Source organism: Pseudorca crassidens, chromosome 2 (assembly GCF_039906515.1).
Source record: "Pseudorca crassidens isolate mPseCra1 chromosome 2, mPseCra1.hap1, whole genome shotgun sequence".
Taxonomy (NCBI): domain Eukaryota; kingdom Metazoa; phylum Chordata; class Mammalia; order Artiodactyla; family Delphinidae; genus Pseudorca; species Pseudorca crassidens.
Window position 1 is genome coordinate 117,542,427 of NC_090297.1, and position 27,400 is coordinate 117,569,826.

General features: G+C 36.6%; 1 protein-coding gene across 1 annotated transcript; it reads left to right on the top strand.

Annotated features, from left to right (window-relative positions):
- On the top strand, positions 1-26,483 carry UHMK1 (U2AF homology motif kinase 1). Its single transcript, XM_067728466.1, has 8 exons — positions 1-434; positions 1,758-2,050; positions 2,685-2,876; positions 4,779-4,873; positions 11,466-11,542; positions 11,693-11,791; positions 15,525-15,613; positions 19,350-26,483. The coding sequence occupies exons 1-8, from the start codon at positions 167-169 to the stop codon at positions 19,494-19,496; spliced, it is 1,260 nt and encodes a 419-aa protein (XP_067584567.1). The 5' UTR covers positions 1-166; the 3' UTR covers positions 19,497-26,483.
- Positions 26,484-27,400: the final 917 nt, after the last annotated feature.

The following is a 27,400-nucleotide window of genomic DNA, read 5'->3' on the forward strand; positions in this document are numbered from 1 at the left end:
ACGGTTTCCGGTGTCATGGCGGCCCGAGATCCCGGCAGTCGGTGAGGCGGCTGCAGGCCCCTCCCTGCGGAGCCGCTGGTCCGGCGGGCGGGGATGTGACCGCGGGCCCTGCCGGCCTGCCCTGGGCGTCGCGTCAACTCCGTGTCAGCGCCCTCAGTCCGCACCGATGGCGGGATCCGGCTGCGCGTGGGGCGCGGAGCCGCCGCGGTTTCTGGAAGCCTTCGGGCGGCTGTGGCAGGTACAGAGCCGCCTGGGTAGCGGCTCCTCGGCCTCGGTGTATCGTGTGCGCTGCTGCGGCACACCCGGCTCGCCCCCCGGCGCTCTGAAGCAGTTCTTACCGCCGGGCACCACCGGGGCTGCGGCCTCGGCCGCCGAGTACGGTTTCCGCAAAGAGAGGGCGGCGCTGGAGCAGTTGCAGGGTCACAGGAACATCGGTAATAGCCGCTGTCTCCCTTCTCGTCTTGCTCAGGTCCCAGTCCAGGCATGCACCCCCTCTTGCAGCCTGGCGTTCCGTCTTCCGTCTTTCAGGCTGGACAAGTGGGTCTGGCCCTGTCCTTATCACCCGGTCCAGGGCCCTTTCCCGTCCCCCTTTCACTCTGCAATACGGTGGAGTTGGTGGTCTGCTTTGGCCGTAGTAGATGCTCAATAAATTCTGTTCTGATTCAGTTCTCGTTGGAGAATGCCGCACCTATTAGCACAGAGAATTATCTTCTCTAGTGAAAAGAGGCATATCTTTACTAGATTGTCATGTCTTGTACGGAAATGTTTTAATCTTTGCACACCAGTGAAAAATGGGAAATATTTCTAGTACTTGTGACGTCAATGCTAATAACCCGTATAGGTGTTACTTGATACATATTTAGTATGGATTTGGGAGAAATGACTCCCAAATTTTACATAGTAGTCCTTATGGAAGTGTGAAAATTATACATAAGCACTTTATACTTTTACCCAGGTAAGACCATGTTTCATGATTCAGATATTCGGAATGTAAAATATGTGATGGTTACTGATGATTGATGTATGAAAACAGTTTTCATTGTTACTATACCAACAGAGAGCTTATAATTAGTAACGGCTTTGGTTAATAAAGAAATGTCTTATTTCCTGGCAAGCATGATCCATATTTAATTTGAAGGTGACCTTTTAAATATTACCATTTGGAGAAGAATTTCTTAACACTAGTGTTGCTTTTTTAGTTTTTATTTTTTTTAATTTTTAAGGGTTGCTAAATGGTGTATATAACCCGGGTATTTAAGATGGAAATTTTTTGCAGACCTAAGGAGTTGTTGAATCTTTACAAGATTAGGTTAAAGTGTCATCTTGAAAGTCTCAATCTCTCCTTTTAATATTTAGATTATAGAGTGCTATTTTGGATCAAGAAACAGTCTTCAGTTTTGATTTTGCATGTTGTGACATTTGCCGTAAGAGTACTTAGTATTTGGATTTTTCTTTTGATCATTTTTGCTTGGCACCCTAAGTGCCTATTCACCCATCCCTGAGTGCTTGGGAAACACAATTTGAATTATTGTGCCATGTTTAATATCTTTGAATAGTAATCCGCTGTTGAAGGTCGTCCCATTTTATTAAAGTAACCCAGTTGCCCAAAAATCTTACTCATGGGAAAACTAAATTACAGTGGCTTGCTTGCTCATCAAAGTTATCCTTATCTAGACTACCCCAAATTTGTATCTACTTTAATGGTCACTTACTTGGAGTCTGGTTTTTAAAGTATTGTAATTCTTTTCTTTTTCTAGTGACTTTATATGGAGTCTTTACAATCCACTTCTCTCCAAATGTGCCATCACGCTGTCTGTTGCTTGAACTCCTGGATGTCAGTGTTTCGGAATTGCTTTTATATTCCAGTCACCAGGGTTGTTCCATGTGGATGATACAGCATTGTGCCAGAGATGTTCTAGAGGCCCTTGCTTTTCTTCATCATGAGGGTTATGTCCATGCAGACCTCAAACCACGTAATATATTGTGGAGTGCCGAGAATGAATGTTTTAAACTCATTGACTTTGGACTTAGCTTCAAAGAAGGCAATCAGGTAAGACATACTTTCTCTCCCCACCCCCTCAATGGTCTAAACAAAATATTTTTAAATAACAGAGGTGATTTAGTAGAGACTTAAGAGATATTTCTATGTAAAATACTGTACTGCCTGGGGATGAAGCAAATAAGAATTTCATTGCCATAATCATTAAAAAGGGGTATATGTTTGGGTCAGGTAGGGGGAGCTAGTACAAGAGGGCTGTGGAATTATTAAAAGTACTTTACCTACATAGAAGGCTTTTTTTTCTTTGAGCATTTGGTTAATTGCTGAATTACTGTTACTAGTGTCTTCAATGTTGGGACTCTGTCTAATGGCAGAACTCATGTGACAGTTCTGGCAAATGCTCCATTCTCCATGGTTTATCAGCTCTTTGCAGCATGTCCTTATTTATCAGCAGTGTCTGACAGGCAAGAGAATATCTAAAGAAATGAGCAGTTGTATGGAAGGTGTACAGCTTGCCTTTGAGAAGTACCCAGTTAATGAACCAAAGCATTGTGGTAGCCAGGGACTCAAAATTTTGACATTCGGTTTGGCAGTGGCTCATTGCACTTTCAGAGAGGTAAATACACTGGTTGGATGGAAAGTGGGCAGTTTTTGATTGGTTACAATATTTACTCATCTTCTTTAGGATGTAAAGTACATTCAGACAGACGGGTATCGGGCTCCAGAAGCAGAACTGCAGAATTGCTTGGCCCAGGCTGGCCTGCAGAGTGATACAGAATGTACCTCAGCTGTTGATCTGTGGAGCCTAGGAATCATTTTACTGGAAATGTTCTCAGGAATGAAACTGAAACATACAGTCAGATCTCAGGAATGGAAGGTAAACTCTACCACTGTTTTGCTTTGGGGCCCTTAATCCCAATGTAAGTGTACTCAGTTTATAGTGATTCTCTTTGAAGACACTGATTGCTTCATCTCCTCCATATTCCTCTTACTGTATTCATGTTACCTTCAATGCCATTCCTCACTCCCATAGCTACAGATGTGCTAGTGAGCATTGCATGCTCACTGTTTTTAGCTGAGGCCTGGCGTGTCGTAAGTGCTTGAATGAATGCATTTCCCCAAAGAAGCAACAGTGATTTGCTTAGTAAGGTGGTATTATATTCTAAAATATTACTAATATAGTACTATTCTATGAGGATTGTTAGAATGGATATTGGTTATTCTTTTACAAATGAAAACTTGGAGGCACAGATATGTAGAGCCACTAGCTCCAGATAGTACAACTGGATGTTATAGACCTGGGCCCCCAATTCTGTCCCTCCTACTCAGAAGTTCAGTGTTCTGTCCACAGTTCCACTCTGCTTCGTGTTTATTTGTATTCTGTATGTGAACTATCCTGAGAAGGTGCTGCTAATAACATTGTTTCTTTGGGAACATGGGTTCTAAGTTCCAAACCTCTGACATAGGAATTAACCTTTCACATATTCATGAGTTAGGAATTAACTACATTATGTTTTCCAACATATTGGGGCTTTAATGTTGTGATGATATCAGTATCCTTTAGGTTAGAGGTTTGATAAACAGTACAATGTTTAGGAATTATTATTGGTTTTGATATTAAACAAGTATTTTTTTGAGCATCTAATGTATAGTGTGTGGCCATTATACCATACAGAGTTTTATTTCTTTTAAACCCCTAGTCATCTATACCTGGTGAAGCAGTTCTTGGAATAAATACTTTAATAGCCTAGTGGGTGTACCTAATGTTTACTTTTGGCAAAAAAAGTACTGCCATGTGAGTAAAACCAGTATCATTCTTTATCATTAGTACCCCAAACAGTCCGTTCTTTCTCTAGTGCTAATATAGATAAACGGATCAATTTTCTACATTTAGCTTTGACTAACTTTGAGCTCTTTGGACTATTTCTTCTTGAGCTAGCGCCAATCAGAACTAGATCACATTTGGGCATTTTTTTGGTGAAATTTAGAGGCATGATGTGTACTAAAGCATTCCCCATTATTTGTATCCTAGATATAAGCATCATTATTCTGTATTTTATCACTTTCTATAGAGGCAAAATTGCCGAATATGAACATAGGCTCTGAAGTTAAACCTCTAGGGTTTATATCTTCCCCCACCTCTAAGTTATTTATTTAGGTTTACTAAGCTATGGTTTACTTTCTGTAAAATGAGGATAACAGTGTTGAGGTTAAAAAAGAGATGATACCTAGTTCCTAGCATAGAGTGTGGCCTGTGGTATTAGGTGATGATGATGATATCGGGTCTTTTTACTCATGTACTCACTTCCACAGTACTCAGGGAGAAAATGTTATGTTCCACAAGGATTTAAGGTATGAATAATGTGACAGATGAAATTTTTAAATACTGTCCTGGTTTCTCTTTGATAGTTTATTTTATTTCTGTCTGAAAACCAGTTGAAGACTCATCATGAAGACACTGACTCACCTAGCACACATTTACTTTCTCATTTTGCATTAAACTACATTTCTGTGTGGTTGCTTTGGTATTTGTTTCTTTATTCATTCATCTGGTAAGTCTTCATAGAGTGTCAGGTACTGAGAATGGAGAAAAGATGTTCCTCTTCTCGAGAAGTTTTATAATAATGTACCAATCTCCTTCGTTAAGATTGTAAGCTCTCAGAAGAGAGTGTTTTCTGTTGCATTTAATTTACCAAACCGTTCAGTGCTATGTGTCCAGTACTTAGTAAATACAGACTGAATTGAATAACCAAAGGAAGACTTTTCTCCATCTTTTTAGGCAAACAGTTCTGCTATTATTGATCACATATTTGCCAGTAAAGCAGTGGTGAATGCCGCAATTCCAGCCTATCACCTAAGAGACCTTATCAAAAGGTATGTTACATGTACTTTAAGCTGGCTTTTTTTTCTGAATGGATTTATATTATTATTTCTGGTTTGCTTAATCATGTAGAACTTTTCCGTCCTTAGAATCAAAACTCTTTAGATATTCTGTACAGTCTAGCTTCTAATAAGAAAGCAATCAAGTTGTTTTACTAAATTTATTTTCAAAGGAGTGTTCTTTTTTCCTGGTGAGTACCAGGTATTAGGCTCTTCCTAGCAGTTATTCAGTGGAAGATAGATGATGGATCACTGTACCTTGGGCCTTTCGTAGCTCTGACAGTTCTATGTATGATAGAGAATAGGTGTTTATTAACTAAAGACTAAGTTTACTTTGGACTACCAAATAAAAGTTTCAAGTAAAGTAATTATATATTATACTTTAAATAATTACCATTGAAAACTCTGGGGACAGATACAGTGTTTTTTATTTAATTTTTAAATTGTTTTTTAAAATAAAAATAATTCCTGCCTTTAAAAATGTAGTGACATAAAATAGACTTTCTTTGAATTGACAAAACATGATTTCTGACAAATGGTTTAATTAAAAGGATGTGTAACCCTATTCTTAAATTTTCTCCAGACTAGCTTTTAAAGCTTCATTAAAACTGCTCATTAGTCCATGCTTCTACCCAGGAATGTCTGTTTCTCAGAGTAAACCTACGGCCATTCAGATTTGGTGGCAAGTTAGTCATGCCCTTATGATAGTCGTTGTCAAACGTATTTGAGAAAGCTGGTCCACGTGACTCCTGGGCCAGGTGTTGCTCTGCAGGGTGTTCTGATTAGCGTCAGTTATTGTAAGTGAAGGTGTCTGTTTTTATCTGGCATGATTGATTGTTTTATAAATCTTGGTGTCTAAGGAAATGACACTGCGGTTTTTGATCAGAGATAATTAAGTTACACGTGTATATAATGAAATGAGTCAGGCAGTCATGGAGCTTTTTGCTTAAAGTATACAGATGTAGTGTTTTACCCTAGTGGTAACATCTTATGAAACTAGTACAATATCGAAATCAGGAAATTGACATTACAGTCCATGGAACTCACATCTCACCAGTTTTTTGTTTTGTTTTGTTTTGTTTTTTAACGCTTCAAATCATTTAATCCCAAATTATCAGTCACAGATACCAGTTTTTAAAGGATTAAAAAAAAAGACTGCTCCCCTCAAAACATGTCCTACTACAGTAAGCAGTTCTGTAAGTTAAAAAAAAAAAAAAGTGTTTTAATAAAAGTGATAAATCATTCTATCTTTAGGATAGTTATATTCAACAAACCCACATATGCTTGATATCTGCATCTTACCTCCTAGGATCTCAAACTGTTTATTTTAGAAATAAAAACATGGGGAGAGGACAGTTCATTGTAAAATATGAAAAAGCAATGATTCAAGCATGTGAGTTTTTGCTTTATATTCCTAGCCAGAGCACAAATGACTGGATATTCTCATCAACACCAAGCTAAAAAAGAAACAAAAAACAAAACTGGAACCACCATGAAGACAACGCCACATTAAAATCTCTTTCTCTTGATACTTTCTGGCTTCCAGCTGACTGGATGAGTTTCTTCTGTAGCTCTATCATCCTCTCTGTACACTTTAATGGTTTTATCAACTTCAGCTGTTAATAACCGACTTTCAGACTGATCAAAAGCACAAGCAAATATTCCTGACTCACTATCCAAAGACCCAGGCTGCACTGCTGCATGAACTCTCTGGAAATTGTAGCCAGTTCTCCAGTCCCAAAGATGCATAGTGCCATTGTCAGCTTCACCAGTTTTACTTGCACTTATTTGTGTGTGTGTGTGTCTTACAAATTACAGTAGTTTTAAATAGCTGTCAGTGTCTGATTGATACTAGATATTAAATGTTGCATTTTATATTGAAAAGAGGCAGTGTAAAATTATATAACGGATTTTAGGATAGAAGTCAAATTATGTAATGGATTCTGGGATAGACTTAAAAGTCTAATTGACCTTGTTATTTAAGCTTGAGGGGTTTGGTTTTATTTTGTTTTTAATAATACTTTTTTTTCCCTTTTTTCTACAAGTAATACTAGATTTGGAAGCTATAGAAAATTGTGACAAGAAAAATAAAAATTATAAGCTCATTTTCTACTGTTACCACTTTGGTGTATTTCTTTTCAGTATTTTTCTTCATATTTTGTTGTGTATGCATGCAAATTATTTGAACTTTCTTTTTTTTTTTTTTGTAGACTGAAACATAGATACTGAAAACAAATGTGTAGCTTAGTGAATGCTTAGGAATACTCTTGTATCCACTACATTCAGGTTGAGAAGTAGAACTTTACCAGCTACTGCTGAAGTCCTCTACGTACCCTATCCCAATCTCAAGCCCCTTCTTCCTCCCTAAAAGTAACCGCTACCCTGACTTTCATGGTTATTACTTCCTTGTTTTCGTTATAGTTTTATTACCTAAGTGTGCATTCCTAAACACTGTGGTTTAGTGTTGCCCTTCTATTAAAAAAAAACAAATCCCTTTTAAGTTTCATTTACTCTAAAAGGTCCCTTTCCATCTCCTACTCTCCCTGTTCCTTTGTTTATTTGTTGAACAGCCTGGGTTGTTGACTCAGTATAGTTGTCCACAGTCTGAATTTTACAGATTGTGTTATTGTAGTATAGTCTAGCATATTTCCCTATTTTCTGTTAATTGGTAGTTGTATATTTGTATCTAGAAGGTTTTTTTTTTCCAGACTGTAGATGGTATTCTGTTTTTTTATGTCAGCACATAATGTGGTCATCTCCATTTTATGTGTTAAGAACTGTTAATACTTAGTGCCTAGATCCATGACTTTGTTAGGGGTTGTAGAGTGGTGATGTTCTTATTATGTCATTTTCTCTTCATTTAGTTAAGACGAAATAAATGCTTGATTCTCTTGACTTGTTTTCATAATGAATTGATTCCCTGTCATCTTCCAAAGCAGACCATCCCCTTTTTGAAAGGTCAAAGTATCATTATTAACTAGTGAATTTAAATATATTTGGTATATTTCAATCCATTGCAGTTCTTATCCTAATTGAAGCTGAAATTATCCCATCTTTGAGGAATGTGAGCCTCTGCAAGTTGGTTTTGGCAGACCTTATTATCTGTAATAGTTTCATTTTTATCTGGTGTGGTAAGATGTTCCTAGTTCAAAGTACACATTTCCTGCCCCAGACCTGGAAGTAGCATTTCTCCAAGAAGCCTGGTTTCTTTTAGTAGGAAATGGTATTTTAAAAACCACAATCTGGGTATTAGGAATACTCACTGCTACTGGAGCGGTCATTGTTTCAAGGCCTATTAAGTGGACAGAGTTCATACCGATGTTTCCAATTTAAATTCAGAACCACAGTGTTTTTACTTCTTCTGTTTTACATCTCTTTCTCTTTTCTTTTATGTCAAGAATTCTGGTTCTTAAGGACAAAGAGAATGCCAGATTAGAATATTTCATAATTACTCATTTGCTTCATTCCACATTACACTAAAACAGTCTCAATAATAGTGGTATAGTAAGATTACTGAAAACAGTTGTTTTTGCATATGCTTTTCCCATTCTTCCCTCATTTGAAAAAGTTATATCTGCATTGTCAAATTATATAGCTATTACATGCTATGCACTCTGTTTTCAAGCACTCTCATTTAATCTCAGTTCTATGTGTAACTAGATATTTAATGTTCATCACTGATCCTTGTGTTGATGTCTCTCTAGTCATTTTAGTTTACTGAAGCTTGTTCTCTTGATCATAGGATTAATATTCTTTGAGTTCTTACATGTTTTTTTCTTTTAACATTTTGTTTTCTTTTTTTTTCGGTACACGGGCCTCTCACCACCGTGGCCTCTCCCGTTGCGGAGCACAGGCTCTGGACGTGCAGGCTCAGCAGCCATGGCTCATGGGCCCAGCTACTCCACGGCACGTGGGATCCTCCCAGACTGGGGCGCAAACCCGTGTCCCCTGCATTGGCAGGCGGATCCTCAACCACTGCGCCACTAGGGAAGCCCTAACATTTTTCTTCTAAATAATGTTTTATTTATTTTTTAATTTATTTGTTTTATTTATTTATTTTTGGCTACATTGGGTCTTCGTTGCTGCACGTGGTCTTTCTCTAGTTGCGGAGAGCGGGGACTACTCATTGCGGTGGCTTCAGTTGTTGCGGAGCACAGGCTCTAGGCGTGTGGGCTTCAGTAGTTGTGGCGCATGGGCTTAGTTGCTCTGCGGCATGTGGGATCTTCCCGGACCAGGGATCGAACACGTGTCTCCTGCATTGGCAGGCAGATTCTTAGCCTCTGTGCCACCAGGGAAGTCCCTTGCATATTAATAATAGTTAAACTGTGCTTATTATACTTGAAAGTCTGTTTATCTGGGTATAAAAATCCTTAGCAGACACTTTTCTTGAGTGTCTTAAATTACAATTGACCCTTGAACAACATGGGTTTGAACTGCAAGAGTCCATTTATACATGGATGTTTTACAGTAGTAAATAGTATGTTACTACATGATCTGCAGTTGGTTGAATCTGCGGCTGCAGTACCATGGATACAGAGGAACTGTGAATATGGAGGGCCAGCTATAAGTTATATGGATTTTACACTGTGGGGAGGGGGCATGCCCCTAACCCTGGAGTTGTTCAATGGTCAACTGTACTCTGTTTTCTTCTAGCATATAGTGTTGCTGTTGAAAACAGCGTGTTGATGACACTCTGTCTTTGTATTAAAAGTCACTTGGGGCTTCCCTGGTGGTGCAGTGGTTAATAATCTGCCTGCCGGGCTTCCCTGGTGGCACAGTGGTTGAGAGTCCGCCTGCCGATGCAGGGGACGCGGGTTCGTGCCCTGGTCCGGGAAGATCCCACATGCCGCGGAGCGGCTGGGCCTGTGAGCCATGGCCGCTGAGCCTGCGCGTCCGGAGACTGTGCTCCGCAACGGGAGAGGCCACAACAGTGAGAGGCCTGTGTACTGCAAAAAAAAAAAAAAAAAAGTCACTTGGTCTTTTGGCCTAGATGCCCTGAGGATGTCATCGTTTTCTTAAAAGTCTAGTGATTTTACCAGAATAATAGATTTTGATTTTTCTAGGGTCTGTATTCTCAGGAAATATGTAGTTTCAGATCTTTTTGTTTGTTTTATGAAAGTATTCTTAAGTTAGTTCTTAGTATTTGTTCCCTTGCTTTGTTTTTTTCCTTCAGGCACTCCCATTATATATATTAGATTTTCTTTGACTCTATTCAGTATTATCACTTTTTCTTGAATCTTTTTTTATTTAAAAATTTTTTCTCCTTTCTGCCTTGTTTGTCTTTAAGACATTATCTCTTGTGTTTATTCATCCTTATGTCTCTTCTAGCTTAAGCTTATTTTATGAAATTATTTTTTCCTTTTGTTTCTCCTGAGTTCTGTTATCTGATGTTTGAAATTTTCTAATTTGATTTATGTTACTCTTTCATATCTTGTATCTTTGTAAAAAATGCCTTTAGCTCATTTGAAATGGTAGGTTATAGTGTTCACCTGTGTTGTGGTCATGTCTTTCTTGCATGCATTCGTTGTCTGAGGGCAGTTATTTTGCAGTTCTCTTTTCTTGCGTAGTAACTTTGTTATAATACTTTTTATGTGGTTCATTTTTATATGAAATACATTTTCCTAAACTTACAGAAGAAGGTGTAGCTTTTCTAACTACACAGGGCTCCTTCCTCTGTTGTTTTGTGTAATTTTTTTTGAAAAAGTGTTTTTTTTCTTCTCCTGAGATCTCATGGCTCTTCCCCTTCCCTGCTTTTTTCCTGGTGTCTTTGTCTCTTTCTCTCTCAATTTATTTACCCCATCAATGTGGATTCTCTTCCCAAGTTTTCTTTTCTTTGCAGGACTCTGCCCTGGAAGGGAGCTTCAGCTGGTTGGTTTTGAGAGGTTCTAGTGTCTAGATTACTTCAGCCCCCTCAGGTCTTACAGAGGACCCCTTGCATTCACTTGGAATTAGAATGTATAACCCCTGGTAGTTTCAGCTGCTTTTCTCAAATTGGCTAACTGTGCTTTCCAGTGAATACCTGTTGGTTCTTTGGGATTATTTTTTTCTCTGGTTCATCACATTAACTGTTATTTTTGTCTGCTTCCTTCTACATAGTGGTGCAAGTCCTACTGCTATTGATGGTTTCTCCCTAGCCTCTTGTATTTTGGAGTCTAGTGGGGTTACCTACTTTTGTTAGAGATGTTGTCCATAGATTTTTGATTTTGCTATCAAGTTGCTTTATTATTAGGGGGATTTGACAAGGCTCAAAAGTCATCGCACCTCTTTTTGTTTTTTTTTAATTGGATTACCCTAAATCTATGTCTAGCTGTTTTTCACTTAGTGTTATAGAGTGTGGATCACTTTCCCGTGTTGTATTTATTAATCAAAAAGATTTTAAATTAAAATATATTATGTCTTAGGTATATATAATAATTTATTGAACTATTTACTCGTAAATAGCATTTTTTTTGTAGATGAATGATTCAGTAAGTCATGCTAATATGATTAATGCTGTGGTGAACATTTAGACGTTTTTATTTTCTTTAATGGTTGCATTTTCAAAAGATTTGACAAAATTGTAAAGATACCTGTTTTTGTGTTTTAGCATGCTTCATGATGATCCAAGCAGAAGAATTCCTGCTGAAATGGCATTGTGCAGCCCATTCTTTAGCATTCCTTTTGGTAAGTTGTATACATCTTTATTTTTTTCTTGGTTATTTTACAATCAAATGAGACATCAGAACTAATTTGTATTCCCAAGCTCCTTTGCCTGGTAGTCGTCAATTTATTTGGGAGAGTTTACATTTAACCATGTTATAATGAATTTAACAGCCCCTCATATTGAAGATTTGGTGATGCTTCCTACTCCAGTGCTAAGACTGCTGAATGTGCTGGATGATGATTATCTTGAGAATGAAGAAGAATATGAAGGTCAGCGTTTCCTAAATTATATTTTAATGTGTCTTTCCTAACTGTGTGGAATAGTCATACCAATTCGTAAGATTCTCATATTTTACAAATTTATATAGTGAGGGTGTTGAACTATATGATCTCTAAAGTACTCTCACTTTTGATTCCTGCTATAGATTGAATATGTCCCCCACCAAATTCGTATGACAAAGCCCTAATCCCCAATGTGATAGTATTTAGAGTTGGAGACTTTAGGAGGTAATAGGGTTAGATTAGGTCTTAAACGTGGGGTCCTCATGATGGAATTAATGCCCTTTAAAAAAGAAGAGACAGGAGAGGTGTCTCTCTCCTTCCTCTCTTTTTTTCTTTTCTGTCTCTGCCATGTGAGTATACAGCAAGAAGGCAGCTGTCTACACCAGGCAACAAATCTGCCTGTACTTTGATGTTGGAATTCCAGGCTTCAGAACTATGAGAAATAAATGTCTGTTGTTTAAGCCACTCAGTCTGTGGCATTTTGTTATAGTGGTTTGAGTACACTAAAACAGTTCCTAAGGTCGTTTCAACTCTTACATCTCATAGGTCTTTACAAAATTAATAAAGAAGGCTATCTTTCCCAGCAACTTCTTTCTCCCTGTCTATTCTAGTCCTGCCCTAATCTTTCACTTCTCCTTTTAGCTCTCTTGTTTTGCTTTTAATAATTCATTCACTCAAGACATATTTACTGAGTATATACTTGCCACTGTGGAATTATTTCCTGACTTTAGTGTGATAGGGGAGACAGTTATATAAACAATTATAGTTTTGATAAATCTGAAGGTAGGGTAATGTACTGAGGCGGAGAGGAGGGGTATTTAACACAATCTGAGTGATGCATGAATGGGCATCTCTACAGAGGTAATATCTGAGCTCTGTTAGTAATTAGAATTGCTTGACTAAAAGTTGAGGTTGAGCTAAAAGTAGCTGAAAGACATAGAGATGAGAGAAAGTGTGTCATGTTCAGAGAACAGCAAATTGTTTGGTATGGCTGTATCTTAGGATATTTATTGGGGAACAGTCAGTTAAAGCTAAAGAGGTAGCCAGAATACAGATATCTAATGGACTTGTTTGCTGTGTTTAAGAATTTGGACTTTAATCCCACAGATAGTAATATTGGAATATAAACTACACAAGAGAACTTTGCATCAGGGGAAGAATAGTCCCTGGCTTCTGATAAGTACTCAATAAATATTTGTTCTTTGTTAAATGTAATAAAGAGCCATTAACATTTAAACTAGGAGAGTGATATAGTCAAACTTGTGTTTAATAAGAGCATTCTGGAAGCAGAGTGATGAATGGACTAAAAATCAGGACCAGGGGCTTCCCTGGTGGCGCAGTGGCTGAGAGTCCGCCTGCCGATGCAGGGGACATGGGTTCATGCCCCGGTCCGGGAAGATCCCACATGCCGCGGAGCGGCTAGGCCCGTGAGCCACAACTACTGAGCCTCCGCGTCCGGAGCCTGTGCTCCGCAACGAGAGAGGCCACAACAGTGAGAGGCCCATGTACCGCAAAAAAAAAAAAAAAAAGCAGGACCAAACATAAAAATATTAATTGCTTAGTATTAAACATTTTCTTTGTGGAAAATTAAACCATTACAGATAAAGCTAATTTTACCATACTGTCTCTTGTAAGGGTAAATCAGCTCTATATAGTTATCTGACAAATGAAACAAACATAATTTCTTTGAATCTGTGACAGTTGTAGGAATCTCCAGTCTCTACTTTTTAGGATGCCTTTTTATCTGAAAGAATAGTCTTGCCCTCAGCATTGTTTTAATCAGGTCCTTATGGTAAAGTAGTTCTAAATAATCTCGACATCTAATTCAAATTACTACTTAAGTCCTTTTTTTTTTTTGCGGTATGCGGGCCTCTCACTGTTGTGGCCTCTCCCGTTGCGGAGCACAGGCTCCGGACGCGCAGGCTCAGCGGCCATGGCTCACGGGCCCAGCCGCTCCGTGGCATGTGGGATCCTCCTGGACTGGGGCACGAACCCGTGTCCCCTGAATCGGCAGGCGAACTCTCTACCACTGCGCCACCAGGGAAGCCCCACTACTTAAGTCTTTTAAGTCTGTCTACCTACTGTACTTAATTCTGTCTCCTCCTAATAATTTTTATTGCTGTAAAAGTCAAGCTTGGACTTCCTTGAATAAACGTTAGGGTAGACTGTACTTACTCTTTTCTGTGTATATTGCTATGCAACACCTTTTTTCTACTTCTAAATACATTGAGCATTGAAATGTTTAAATGTTGCTCTTAAATCTTACTGTTTAAGAGTCTTATGTGAACTAAAGTGCAACAGACGATATAGTACCATTAAATGCCTTGTTAGTTCTAATTAGCAAGGTCATCTTCAAATAACACTAGTTTTAGGTGAGTTTGCCTTGCTAGAAATCATAAGTGTTAGGACAGCTGTCTTGTAATCTTGATGGTGGTGGGGAAGAAGTTAGATTCAGACCTTCCACTTTAGACCAAAATAAATTGCAAATCATGTACAGGTTAGAGTTTAAAGCAAAACAAAGAAGGGAGGGAGTAAAACAGGGAAAAAAGAAAAAGAAAGGAGAAAAGGAAGGAAGGATGGAAGAAGGGCAGGCAGGAAGGAGAGAATAAAGGAAAAAAAGTTGAACTAAAAAATCATGGGAGATTAAAAATATTTATATTCTTGGAGTGGGGAAGGCCTTTTACTAGTCTGGCACAAAACTCCGAAGAGGTAAAATTTTAATTCAACAAATTTTACCTTGCATAAACCACCAAAGACAAAATATTTACAGCTCCTATCACAGAAAGAACCCCTATAAATCAAGCCAGTAGATAATGGGTAGAGGATACAAATAGACAATTTATATGAAAGGATGTACAATATATCTCACACACATATTTCATTCTCATTTATTGAAATGTTAATACCATACTATGATATCTTTGTTACCTATTACATTGACAGTGAAGAAAATATATGAAAACCCTCCTGTGAGTGAGGTACAGGAAAACATATTCTCATACATCCCTGGAGAGAGTTTAAGTTGGTGAACCTTTATGAAAGGCAAATTGGTAACTCTAACAATTACAAATTCATATCAATTTTGACCTAGCAATTCCATTTCTAGAAAGTTAATTTAGAAATACACAAGTGAAATGAGATATGTACAAGTTTATCTATTGCAATATTGTTTATAATGGCAAAAAGCTTGGGAATAGTTTAATTATTCAGCAGTAGGACACATTAGAGAGTTTATCAACCATGTATAGAGTGAAATACTACACAGCCATAAAAACAAATGAGAAAATTTCATGTAATGATATTGAAAGATCTAAAAATGTAATGTTAATTTTAAAAAAGCAAGATTGGAACTTTTTACTTAAAGCATATATGATCATGTTTGCTTGTATAAGCTTATAAGATTTATGGAAGGATACAGAAGAAACTGATAATGTTGTCTTCAGGGAGAGGAACAGAATGACATTTTGGAAAGTGGGAAGGAGACTATTTTTTTGGATTTCGAGTCACTTGAATGTATTAACTATTCAAAAAGAATTAAAATATAAAAAGAATTATTAAATGCATTGAATTTCTGTTGTTCTTAACTTAAGCTTAATTTTAGAAGTTATATAAAATGACCTCATTACTTAGATATGGATTCCTGAATTCTTTAATTTAAAATATGAAAATAATGAATGCTCATTAATTACATCTGATTACTGTTGTGTTTATTAATAACCAGATGTTGTAGAAGATGTAAAAGAGGAGTGTCAAAAATATGGTCCAGTGGTATCTCTGCTTGTTCCAAAAGAAAATCCTGGCAGAGGACAAGTAAGTGAATATTTTCATAATTCCAGAATGATTCAGAGGTTATTAAAATCCTGTACAAAATGTTTTAATTTTGTAGAAAGATGTACACAGAATGTTGCTAGGGATTATGAATTTTGCATTATGGCTGTTTTTATTTTCTTGTACTTTTCACTTTTTCCAAAAGTTCTGTAATATGCATGTACTTTTTTATCTGTTAAAATTTGTTTTTTTAAAATATTAACCTACTTTTAAGCCATTATATACAGGCCAGCTGAATCATACGCTAATTTAGGTCAGGGTCAGCTACAGAAATATTTGGCCCAATTTTGTTCTAATTAAGTATAGTTAGGAAACCATTTAGGTTAGATTCTGATTGTAATAGAATTATCAGTGATAATTTAAACAACGAAAATACACTGGACTGAGAATCCTGAAAGCTGAGTTCCAGTTTCAACTTGACTAGTTTTGTGATGAACCATAGTTTTTTCATCTATACAATGTATAGGCTAAAACTATGATCACAGTTTCTAAAGAAAACTCTGTATCCTAAATTAAATCTTTCTTTTATCTGTAGTTTTTTTTTATTTTTCAGAAAACAGAATATTTTTTACTCTAAGTGTTTCTCAACCTCAACACCACTAACATTGAGCTGGATAATTCTTTGTTGGGGGAGCTGTCATGTACATTATAGGATGTTTAGCAGCATTCCTGGCCTCTACTCACTAGATGCCCTCCCTCCACCCTCCTCCTCAGTTGTGACATCAAAAATGTCTCTAGACAGTGCCAAATGTCCCCTGGTGGGTGAAATCACTTCTGGTTGTAGATTTTGTTTTTCATGGTTCAATATTATGAAAATTCTTGGCAACTGAAAAAAAAAAAAAAAGAAATCTCACTCTAGTCTTAGTGAAAAGTTATTGCCAGTCTAGTAATAACGGCACTTACCTCATTCAGTGTCAGGAACATACTGAATACATCATTCCTGCTTATTTATTCAACCAGTATTTATTGAGCATCTGTTATTTTCTAGGCACTGGGATACAACAGTGATCAAAACATAAAAGAATATATAGTGAAAAGTGCTATGGGGAAAAAGAGATTGGAGAAGAGATTTAAAGAGTGCTGTGGAGGGGTGGATTGCAGTTTTAAATAGGCAGGTGAGGAAGCACTAGTGGATTACACTTGAGTCAAAATTTGAAGGAGGTAAGGAAGAGAATTTCAGCAAAGAGAACAGCGAGTTCCAAGGCCCTGAGTATGCCTGGTAGGTTTGAGGAGGTCAGTGTGGCTATGCAGAGTGAGAAAAATGGGGAGTAGTGGGAGATTAGATCAAGGAAGTATGGGAGTGTAAGGGACAAATCAAGTAGAGTGAGCCTTGTAGGCCTTTGAGATAACATTGGCTTTTACTCTGAATGAGAAGGGAAGGTATTGGAAGATTTTGAATTGAGGACTAATGTGATCTGACTCGATATTAATCTGAGTGGTCAAAATAGAATGGGAAACACAGCATAGAGAAACAGTGGGAGTATTTTCAGGGGAGAAGTATCCATCTTTAAGATGATATGAAAAAAATAAGTCTTTATGAGCAAGAAGACATTTGCTTTATCACCAAAAGAAATAAGAAGCTTCTACTGATATTCACTGGAGAGTGAAAGCAACTTTTGATAAACTCTTAGAATCACAGATTTAACTTCCTTGGGTTATTGAAAATGTCTGTTGCCTAGTTGGTAAAGCCAGTTTGACTATTTCAGTTCAAATTAACATGTTATTTTTTTTAAGGAATATTAAAAAAATACTGGAAAGTAGACTATGGGATGCATCTTACAATTATAAAAGTGGTCAAGATTAAAATGATAGAACTCTAATATAATTATTTAATTACATAGTAAGTTATAAAATATGTTTCCTCTTTATTTAGTTCAGAATTATATAATGTGTAAAATTATAGGTTATCTATGAAGCAAGGAATCTGATAGAAAGCTTGGTATTCCTTCTATAATTGCATGTCTACTCATTTATTGAACTTTGGTGTATGGATTTTGGAGTAATTATGAATCAATTTTAAAAAGTCAGAAAGAGCTTCATTTTTCTCACTGGACATCATGTAATCTTCCTTTTGTATTTAGTGAAAAAGTATGTATTGCTAGAAACTACAGCTAAGCACATTTTTTTTTGGTAAGAAAAGGAGATATAAAATATTAAGTATATCTAAGGTGAAAAGATGAGCATCTGTTTTTAGCGCTGGATGGTCTCTACTTTGTGTTCAAGAGTAATGCATAGCTTAAAATGTCATAGAATGGAAGAGACAAAATCAGTTCTACCTGTCCATTTTACAATAAATATGAATTCAGAAAATCCCATCACAGGCCAAAATATCCTAGGTCTAATGTCACACATCATCCTTAACAGAAATATTTGCATGAGACAGGGAGTGACCAGTCATAGGCAGGGCATGGAGCTTTGTTTATCAATGAAGAAACAGTCCATTAAAAAAAGTACTGTATTTGAAATTGCTTCTTTTTATGCCCTGAAGGTTTTTATGCCATTTGGTAATAACTTTGCTTCGTCAGCTGGGAAAAGGGCTCCTATGAAAGGGGAAATGAAAAGGAATAACCTGCCTGAACTTCTAGGTAGATCCAGTTTTAGGAAAAGGTACAAATGAAAGTTAAGAATTTGGAAGTTGATGTCCTTAAAACTGTCTATTCTTGCTTCCACTTTGAAAGTCTCTGAGTGTCCTAGGATGCTCGCACCTCAGTTTGAAAAATATATATATATATATATTCATATATATATATATATTTTTTTTTTTTTTTTTTTTTTTTTTTGCCGAACGTGGGCCTCTCACCGTTGTGACCTCTCCCGTTGTGGAGCACAACGTGCAGGCTCAGTGGCCATGGCTCATGGGCCCAGCCGCTCTGCGGCATGTGGGATCTTCCTGGACCGGGGCACAAACCCGCGTCCCCTGCATTGGCAGGCGAACTCTCAACCACTGCGCCACCGGTGAAGCCCTGAGAATATCGATGTAACAAATGAGGCATACAACTGAGGAGGGAAGGCAGTTCTTTTCCTGGCTCACGTATTTACGGGTAACTGAGGACAAGTCATTTCAAGTCATGTCGCCTCCCTGTAACTTTTGCTTTAGATCATCAGAAAGAACTAATAAATTATTATGCTATTTCGTTTACCTATGGGAAAGGAAATTACCTAGTTTTAAACCTCTTCCTTGCTATAGTTGTGGCTTCTGCAAATCTTCTTTGAGACACTGTCAAAATGTCATTGTTCTCTGGGCTGTTCAGCCCTGTCTTCAGCAAATGTCTAGCACTATTCAGCACTCTTTTATGAAACTGACAAAAGGATGTATGTTTTGATGGAATTTTTCAGAATTGAAATGAGTTCTAAGGAAGTATTCTAAACTTTGCTGTTCAAAAATGTGGTCCCTGGACCAGCAGCATTGGCATCACCTGGAAGTCTGTTTAGAAATGCAGAGACTCAGGCCCCACCTTAGATCTACTGAAGTAGAATCTGCATTGTAACAAGGTCCCCAAGTGATTCATATATATATATATATATGTGTATGTATATATATGTGTGTGTGTATATATATATGTATGTGTATATATATATATATGTGTGTGTGTGTATATATATATATACACAGACACACACACATATATATACACACACACATTAAAGTTGGAGAAGCACTGTTCTAAAACAATGTTGATAAAAATGAAGTTACTTTGTTTTCTCTGTCCTCTTACAGGTCTTTGTTGAGTATGCAAATGCTGGTGATTCCAAAGCTGCTCAGAAATTACTGACTGGAAGGATGTTTGATGGGAAGTTTGTTGTGGCTACATTTTACCCACTGAGTGCCTACAAGAGGGGATATCTGTATCAAACTTTGCTTTAATCAGTAACCTAAGGACTATTTCCTGTTTCTCCTCTTCTGTTTCCTGGGTTATTGTATTCTACATCTGAATGCAGAAGTACCCCCTTATCATTTTAAGGGAATACTTTGTATATTTATTCCATCCTACCGACGTGCAGCCATTGCTCAAGCAGTGACTGCATTGCAGACATTTGGCACTGAGTAGGACAAGACCTCTCAGCTATACATTGAGGGGTTTTAGAGCATCCATGTGCGCAACCTATTTTTGTGCAGTAGGGCAAGTGCTGCTCTCCAGTACGTAGCCTAAAAAGATATTAACTCTTTCATGTGATCATGAAGCAAGGATGAATAATATCATGTTGTAGTGAATATTATGAACAAATTTGTTAGAGTTGGTGACATCACTTACAGATTATTCCCTTATGTTGTCAGAGGGGTCTTCCTTATTGATATCTGTAGTTGGCACTGGATGCTCTCAGTAATGTTAAGTAATTGTTAAGCAGCAATTCCCTACTGTGTTCTTAACACTGAGTTACGAATTTTTTTAAAGGAGTACTGTAGTACTGAATATTCCTTTAAAGAAACTGCAGTGAGCCTATCTACATTTTTTTTTTAATTAAGGCTTTTAAAATAGGAAGCTAATGCTTGATCTTGCACAATTTTTATGTCCGGTATGTATGCTCGAGTGAGTGTGCAGGTGTGAAAGATTAGAGAAAATTTGAGTAGCTTTCTTTATAGTGTGAATCTTGTGAATTAATACAGTCTATGCCCATCTCTTCCCTACCTGTTTAATATCTGTAAGATTTAGGATACAAGTTTTTTGGGAGTCGGTCTGTCTGATAGAGTGAAATGAGAAAATAGTTCATTCCTGAGAGGCCCAGAACACACAAGTCTAAACTGGGTTACATTGAAACTCTCTTAAAGTGAGAAAACTCTTGTAAAAGTTTTGGTACACATAAATTGCCCCTTTTTTCAGTCTGCTTTAGACCCTGCATTAGCTCATCTGTTTTGTACTGAATCTTCTAGGATCACTGTAAAATTTCTCAAGATAGAGTTCTGTCTACTATGATGAAAAATTGACTTGGGTCAGAAAGAAAGAATTAGTTGTTCAGCGAAGGGAAAAGGAAAAAAAATAGGCAAAGGGTGCATAGTCAAGGATTATTTGTTTCTTTCTTTCTCTCTCTCATCTCCCTCCCACTCCTTCTTTTCCTCTTCCCCCATTCTTTACCTCTATCCTTAGCTGAAGAGACGTTAGAGGAAAGCATCCTAGGTGGTCAGGTGATCTGACTTCTGATTACAAGGAAGTTAAGAAAGGTGTAGCTATAATAAGGTAGAAATAGAAAAGAAGAAAAACTTACGAAGAATTCTTAAAAAGATTCATAGCAATCTAATGTGTCCCCCAGTAGAGGAAACTAGTATTCGTGAGTTCACGGGCACAGGTTGACTACATGGTTTCAGGAATTATAATTATGGATTCCTCCCACTTTACAGTAGATTGTCTTCAAAGGTTTAAATCTTAGGAAACCTTTATAAAGCACTGATTATACAAAAAAAGAAAGGTATACAGGTTATGAATTTTTTGTTTTCTTAACTAAATGAAAAATTTATTTATTTATTTATTTTCCTAAGGGAAAAGCTTTTATATCTTTCCCTGCTGGAAGCCTCCTCATATAGTCTTTCCTTGTGTGTGCCATGCAGGTTATTGAGAGCCCAATTAAGAATTTACGTCTTAGAGGATGAATTATTTTACCCTATTCAGACAATTACCATTTGATATTTTAGTTATTCACAGTCACCTAATTATTCAGGACTCTCCTTAATATTTGTTATGAAGCCAAATTTGGTATAATGAATTGCCAAAAGATCTGTGGCGTGGCGCCCAAGGGAGAACTGTAGAGTAAGCTTCTAATATGTGCCCTTAGAAGGAAGAGCTATTATTTTTCATTTTGGCCTTTTCAGAGGTTGATTAGCTGGTTTGGTTTCAAATAAAAATTCAAGAGAGTATTGTGGAGACCAAAGCTTTCCTAAAACATAAACGTTTGGATGGTAGCAGCTTCCATGGTGATTAAAAACACCAGGTCTTTCCATACATACTGATGAACACAGAATGCAAATGAATTCATTTTAAGGGCAAGTATTCTAGGTTAGCACATATACCTTTCTCATTCTCCCTCCCCCAACTACCACCAAAAAGGAAAACCTTACAAATAAACTGCAGGTAGGCTTCTAAGCTTAATGTTGCAGTATGCTGCTAACATCTTGATGCTGAATTTCACAGCATTCTTTGATCGTCTTCTTATTGCTGATGTATTCATGCATATATGTAGTGTTTAACACTGTAGAATTTTATTACAGAAGATGCTAACTAGATTTTAAGGGAGCTGAGGGAATAATTGATAAGCCTAAGTAACCATGCATCGAATTAAATATTTTATATTTAAGCCACAAAATTGAATGGAGGTGCCTCCTTTGATTTAAATTGTTATTTTATAGCTCTTAGCCCATTACTACCAAAGATGACATTTGCAGATTCTCCCTCCCTCTTCTGATATTATAAGAAGTTTAATCTTGTTATCTTTTTTAAACCTGAACCAAATATTGAATGATGCAATTTTCATGATCCTTTAGGATGAAATATATACACAGAGGTTTTGATTCCTTGAAGTTTTAAAGACAGAAATTTTCTTTTTGAGAGGTAGGGTAAACATGTGAGGGTTCATGTCACTTAACCCCTACCATTTTGGGAAAATTTTATCTCAGGTAGTTTTTCTTTCCCTAAATTAATGTCTGTGCTTCCTTCCCTCTTGCCTTCCAGTTTCTTCCTTATTCCATGGTATTTTCATGGTACATTTTTGTCCCAGAAAAGGCATGTAAATTGATAATTCTATAGGAAATCTTTGGTTCTTTGGAAACATATTTGGAGGAGGTCGCTAGTTGGCTACTTTCAAAACTTTAATGCTGTATTTAGAGAAGAATAAGTAGAGTTGGACACCTCAGTGAAAGATAGCACTGCTAAAAGAAACTATTTGCTGCATTTTAAAGGAGTAACAAAATGAGCCTCTTACAATAAGAGATTGCATTTATTATTACTGAATGTCTTCCTTGTTTTGTGGCCATCAGTATAGAAACTCTTCAGAGAAAAATTCCCTCTCTGCTATTCCTTGAGCCAATACTAGGCTTCTTTTAGAACAAAACCATAATATAGTTTTACTCATCCTTCTCCCTGTTTTCATTGAGACAAGTATTGCCTTCTTTTTGGTATTCCAGCTGCTAAATAAAGAGGGCTGAGCTATGTTAAATTAACCTTTTTAAAAAATCTCTCAATTCTTATTTAACTTGCCTTCTAGATTCATATTGCTTGTACTTATATTTTAACCTTTGAACAAATTTATTATAAGGAATGCTGCCAGAAAGAGTGCTGCCATGTAAAGGAAGTTGAAGAAACTATGAGCATAAGGTTTGTTTCTGTCTTAGTACACTGGGCTTTCACCCTGGTAAGGGAATCAGTTACCTTTATGGAATAAATTATAGTCAGAGTTACAATACTCAGATGCTGTTTTATGGCTCACTTGAGTTATTTCTCAAATGCAGGTAACTGGCATTTTGGCATCATTATCTTTTTAGGCTTATATTCTGACCTTATAAAATTAGGCCTATCTTACCTAATTTCTACTATTATACTTGGCAGCATGACATTTTATTTTTTATAGTTTAATGAAAATCAGCACCATAGTAACTGATGATAAGTATAATAACATAGTTACTGGGTGAGGGAGTGAGGGAGACACTCAGTAACCACGTGTTTTACCTGGACTTTTATGCAAAGGTACGTGCTAGGTGGCTTTATTCAGGTAAGTGTAGAGATGGGATTGCATCATGACTTTTAGTCTGGTGGATGTGTAGACAGTCAAAGATTTAAGCAAGTGCCTTGTGTTTCCTGGAAAATATTAAAACTCATTTGGGTGAAAGCTTCCCAAATGATGATAATTATTGCTCCTTTGCCTTTTCCTTGGAATAACTTTTGGATTGAGTCACTTAATATAAAACTCCAAAATTGCCTGGGTTTGCCTTTTTTTATATGTGTAAAACTATTCATATTTGATTTTTTTTCCCCCAATATTACATATAATGGAAAGCCAGAGTTATCTGGCAGAATCAAATTCTTCCTTGGATCTAGTTACATTTTTAATATTAGGTTCCTTCTTCAAATCTTATTACTCTAGCTCTGATAAAATTTATTTATTTCTTGTCAAGTGTGGTCACAATACAGACCAGCCTTTGGTCACAATTAGCTCAAAAGAATTTCCATTTCTTCTTAAGGTGCTCAATAAATCACCTTTACTTTGAGATGTTAGCCTTTTCAGGTTAGTATTATCTTCTGGCTTTCTCAATGAATATAAGACTGTTGAATCTCTATGATATGGAATTCATCTGAGCCTCTTATGGTATATTTGGGTAAGTTATATTTTCTTAGTTATAGAGGAACATGGATGTTTTAGTTTTTGAAGTACCCCAAATTTTAAAGATTTTGTTTTGTGTTAGGTTAACTGCTTCTCTACCTGACACCACAGGGTGTATCATGTTTGTTATCTTAGCCACCTCCCCTTCTCCAGTGTCTTTCACTGCTTTTTAAATTCACACAGTGAATGACCAATAGATTTACACAGTGACATGCAACTGACAAGTACTTATGGGTATTTAAGAAGGTAAACAATTTTAACTGTTTTTCCTGCAATTTTATAGGAGAAATGGGCTGTAAAAGAAATATCTGTAAACCAGAGAGCATTTAGGAAATTGTTTATTTTATAGGTGGTCACGAAGGTGATCTTCAGGATATCAGATGTATAGTTTACACAATCTTTGTTCTCCTGATATGAAGTTTTTATTCATTTTCCTACAACTCAGCACTTTTGTTGTCCCTTATACTGTTTAGAACGATTAATGTTTTATTTGCTTTATTTGTGCTTTTCAGAGAGTTGTCATAATCATGGCAGTTATGTTTGTGACACCATAAATGCTGGAATTCATGGGAAATTTATCAAATGATTGCCTGAGTGTTATATCCCTGAGTAGCTGTCAAAATATCCTAAAGAAAATTGATTTTCTTTTTGAAAGTCATGTATGTTTTATGACCTAGCTTTGTGGTATTTTAATTTAAAAGCAAAGAGAAGCTTTGTGTCTTATTTTGCCTTATATGACCGTTGATCCTTGTTGTGTTGTGCAGAAAAGAGCTTCTTTTCCTATACTACTTTGTATAATGAAAATAAGTCACATTCTGAAGAAAAAAAAACCCAAAACTGGAATTGTCAAAATTTTTGTTCCTTTTTGGGAAACCCGTATGTAAACATCAGAGCTATTTGTTATCATAAACTCTTGATTGTCAGCAAGAGAATTATTCATAGTCACTTCTATCCCAGGGTGGAATTGCCTTCCCCTTCTAAGCTCTCTCCTTAATAGTATTCATGATGTCAGGACAGTGAGTGTGTAAAAGCAAATGTAGTGAGGTGTTCTAAATCACACATCCAAAATCATGCATTTGTGGTCCAAAAGTCTTTTCAGTTATTTGAATTATCTATAGCTGTGTTATTTTATTAGCATGAGTTGTCAGAAGTCTGCCAAATTTAAGAGTTAAGAAGAGAAAGGTAAGTGATAAAAATAGAGAGATGAGGGGAGGAAAATAGCTTCCTTATTGGTGTTATTAATTGTTCATATAGTTTATGACCTAAAAATGATATTTATTTTTAAAAATCCAGGTTTGGTACCTGTAACATAGAAATGTTGCCGTTTCTACACATTCCTCATCATTGTTTCCCCAGAAAATTATTTTAAGAGTGTATGAGATCAGACTAAATATCCATATTCAGTTTGGTCTGATATTTTAAAATACATATTTAAGTTAAACTCCATCTTTTGTGTATTTGGTATACATCAACACTTATGCAAATCAAGAATCAGAAAGAAACGGGATTAGCCATCTCCTTATTTACCTTTGTACAGTGGGTACAGTGGGTGGCATTAGTATGCACTAGCTGCAGTGTTATAGCACCTTATGAAGTAAATAGTGTTTATTATAATAAAAAAAAAGTTAAGCTGCATCTCTGTAGAATATTTACTTTGCAGAGTGTAAAGCTGTCATATCTATTTCCAGTAGGATTTAACTCCTTCATTCTTAATTTTTTTGAAAAAAAAAAATCTTCAGTAATTTAACATTCCTTTATATCCTCTTAACAGTGGCAAATCTGGGGTAGAAGGGATTTTTTTTTCCCCTAAAGGGCTCCATCTTTGTTATCTTTTGGTCACTCTTTGAAATCCAGTTATGATTAATAGATTTTTAACAGTTTATGGCTTCCCATATCAGCACTGGAGTGGCTGGTTGTGAATATTAAAACCTACTACTATTTTCCCTCAATAACATGTAATTGCTATGTTTTTGATTAGAAGGTATGGTTAGAAAAAATGTGAACGATCACTTAAACCAAAGCCAGTTATAAGGAGTATTCTCTCCTGTTGGTTTACCTTCACCTCAGAACTACAAGAATATTACAGTACATAGTGCAAAGTTGTCTGTAACATTTCTACCAGTTGTTTCAATAGCATATTGGTCTTGGCATTTCTTGGCACTACGGTTCTCTGTTCTTGGTGATGTCTTACTATTTTGTGATTTTTTTTTTTAATAACTTAAGTGGGACTATAAATGTAGATGTGTATCAGTACCAAGAAGTTCTTTTCTCAAATCCCTATATTTCTGATTTCAAGTCTTTTAAACCTGTTTTTTCTTGCTGAGTAGCAAAGAACTTTTATTTTCCACTTTCCTATATACCTAAAAAGTATGGACACTGCGTTTCAATTAATTGTACTGCATATAGTTTTTTGCTGCAAACGTTATCTGTAAACACAATTGCCTTGTTCAGTTTTGTTGTAAACTGACTTACCATAAGATGCACTGTTGATACGCTTTCTGATGTGTGTTTGTTTGATAAGGGTGATAAAATAAAGCTTAAAAATAAAGGAATTGCTTTTTTGTTTCAAATATTTCTGTATTTAGTATAAATATTCAAGTTTAGGTAACAGGTAAGTATACTTATTCTACGATTTCATTTTTACTGAGAGCTACCATTGAAAAATTTCCATGTAGCTTCATTCATTCATTTCTAAAGAATGTGATTTTTCATCTTTGAAAATAGTACATCAAACTGACAATACTGAAACATATATATTTTTTTGGAATAAATGTTCTTGATAATTTAGAAACAGCCTTGTCTCAGGAAAAGAACCAGAATTCATAGTTGGGAGACTTGTGTTCTAATCTTGGTTCTTTTATCAAGTTGGATGACTTTAATGAGGTGACTTGATTTCTGACAACAGTGTGAGAGTAGGTTCAGCCATCAGTTGTGGAGCATCTCCTAGATGATGGTACTATTTTAGATAGTTTATGTCATGTTTAATGTTCCCTTTTACATATGAAAACTGAGGCCCAAATAGGTTAAATAAGCTTGCCCAACATTTCCTGTGACTTAGAGGTGGTAATCATATACTGGTCTCTCTAGTAGTGGCGTGTTTTTTAGGAAGCCTATGGCTGTTCTGTATGATGAATTCAAGGGAAAGAGACTGCTGAGACGGATACCCTAAGAGACTGTTTTAAGAGCTCAGAGTTGAGAAAATGAATGTTTAAATCAGTAATTCTCACAGTCACCATATAACAGTATCACCTGGGAGGACTTGTTAAAATACAGATTGCAGGTCCCCCACCTCTAAAGTTTATAACTGTAGTTCTTGCTGGGCCTGAGAATTTGCACTTCTACCAAAGTTCTCAGATTATGCTGCTGCTGCTGGTCTGGAGACCGTACTTTGAGGAGCACTGATCTAAGCAAAGGACTTGAGTTGGAGGATTGAAAAGCTACTTGGGAGTCGTTCTCAATCCCTCC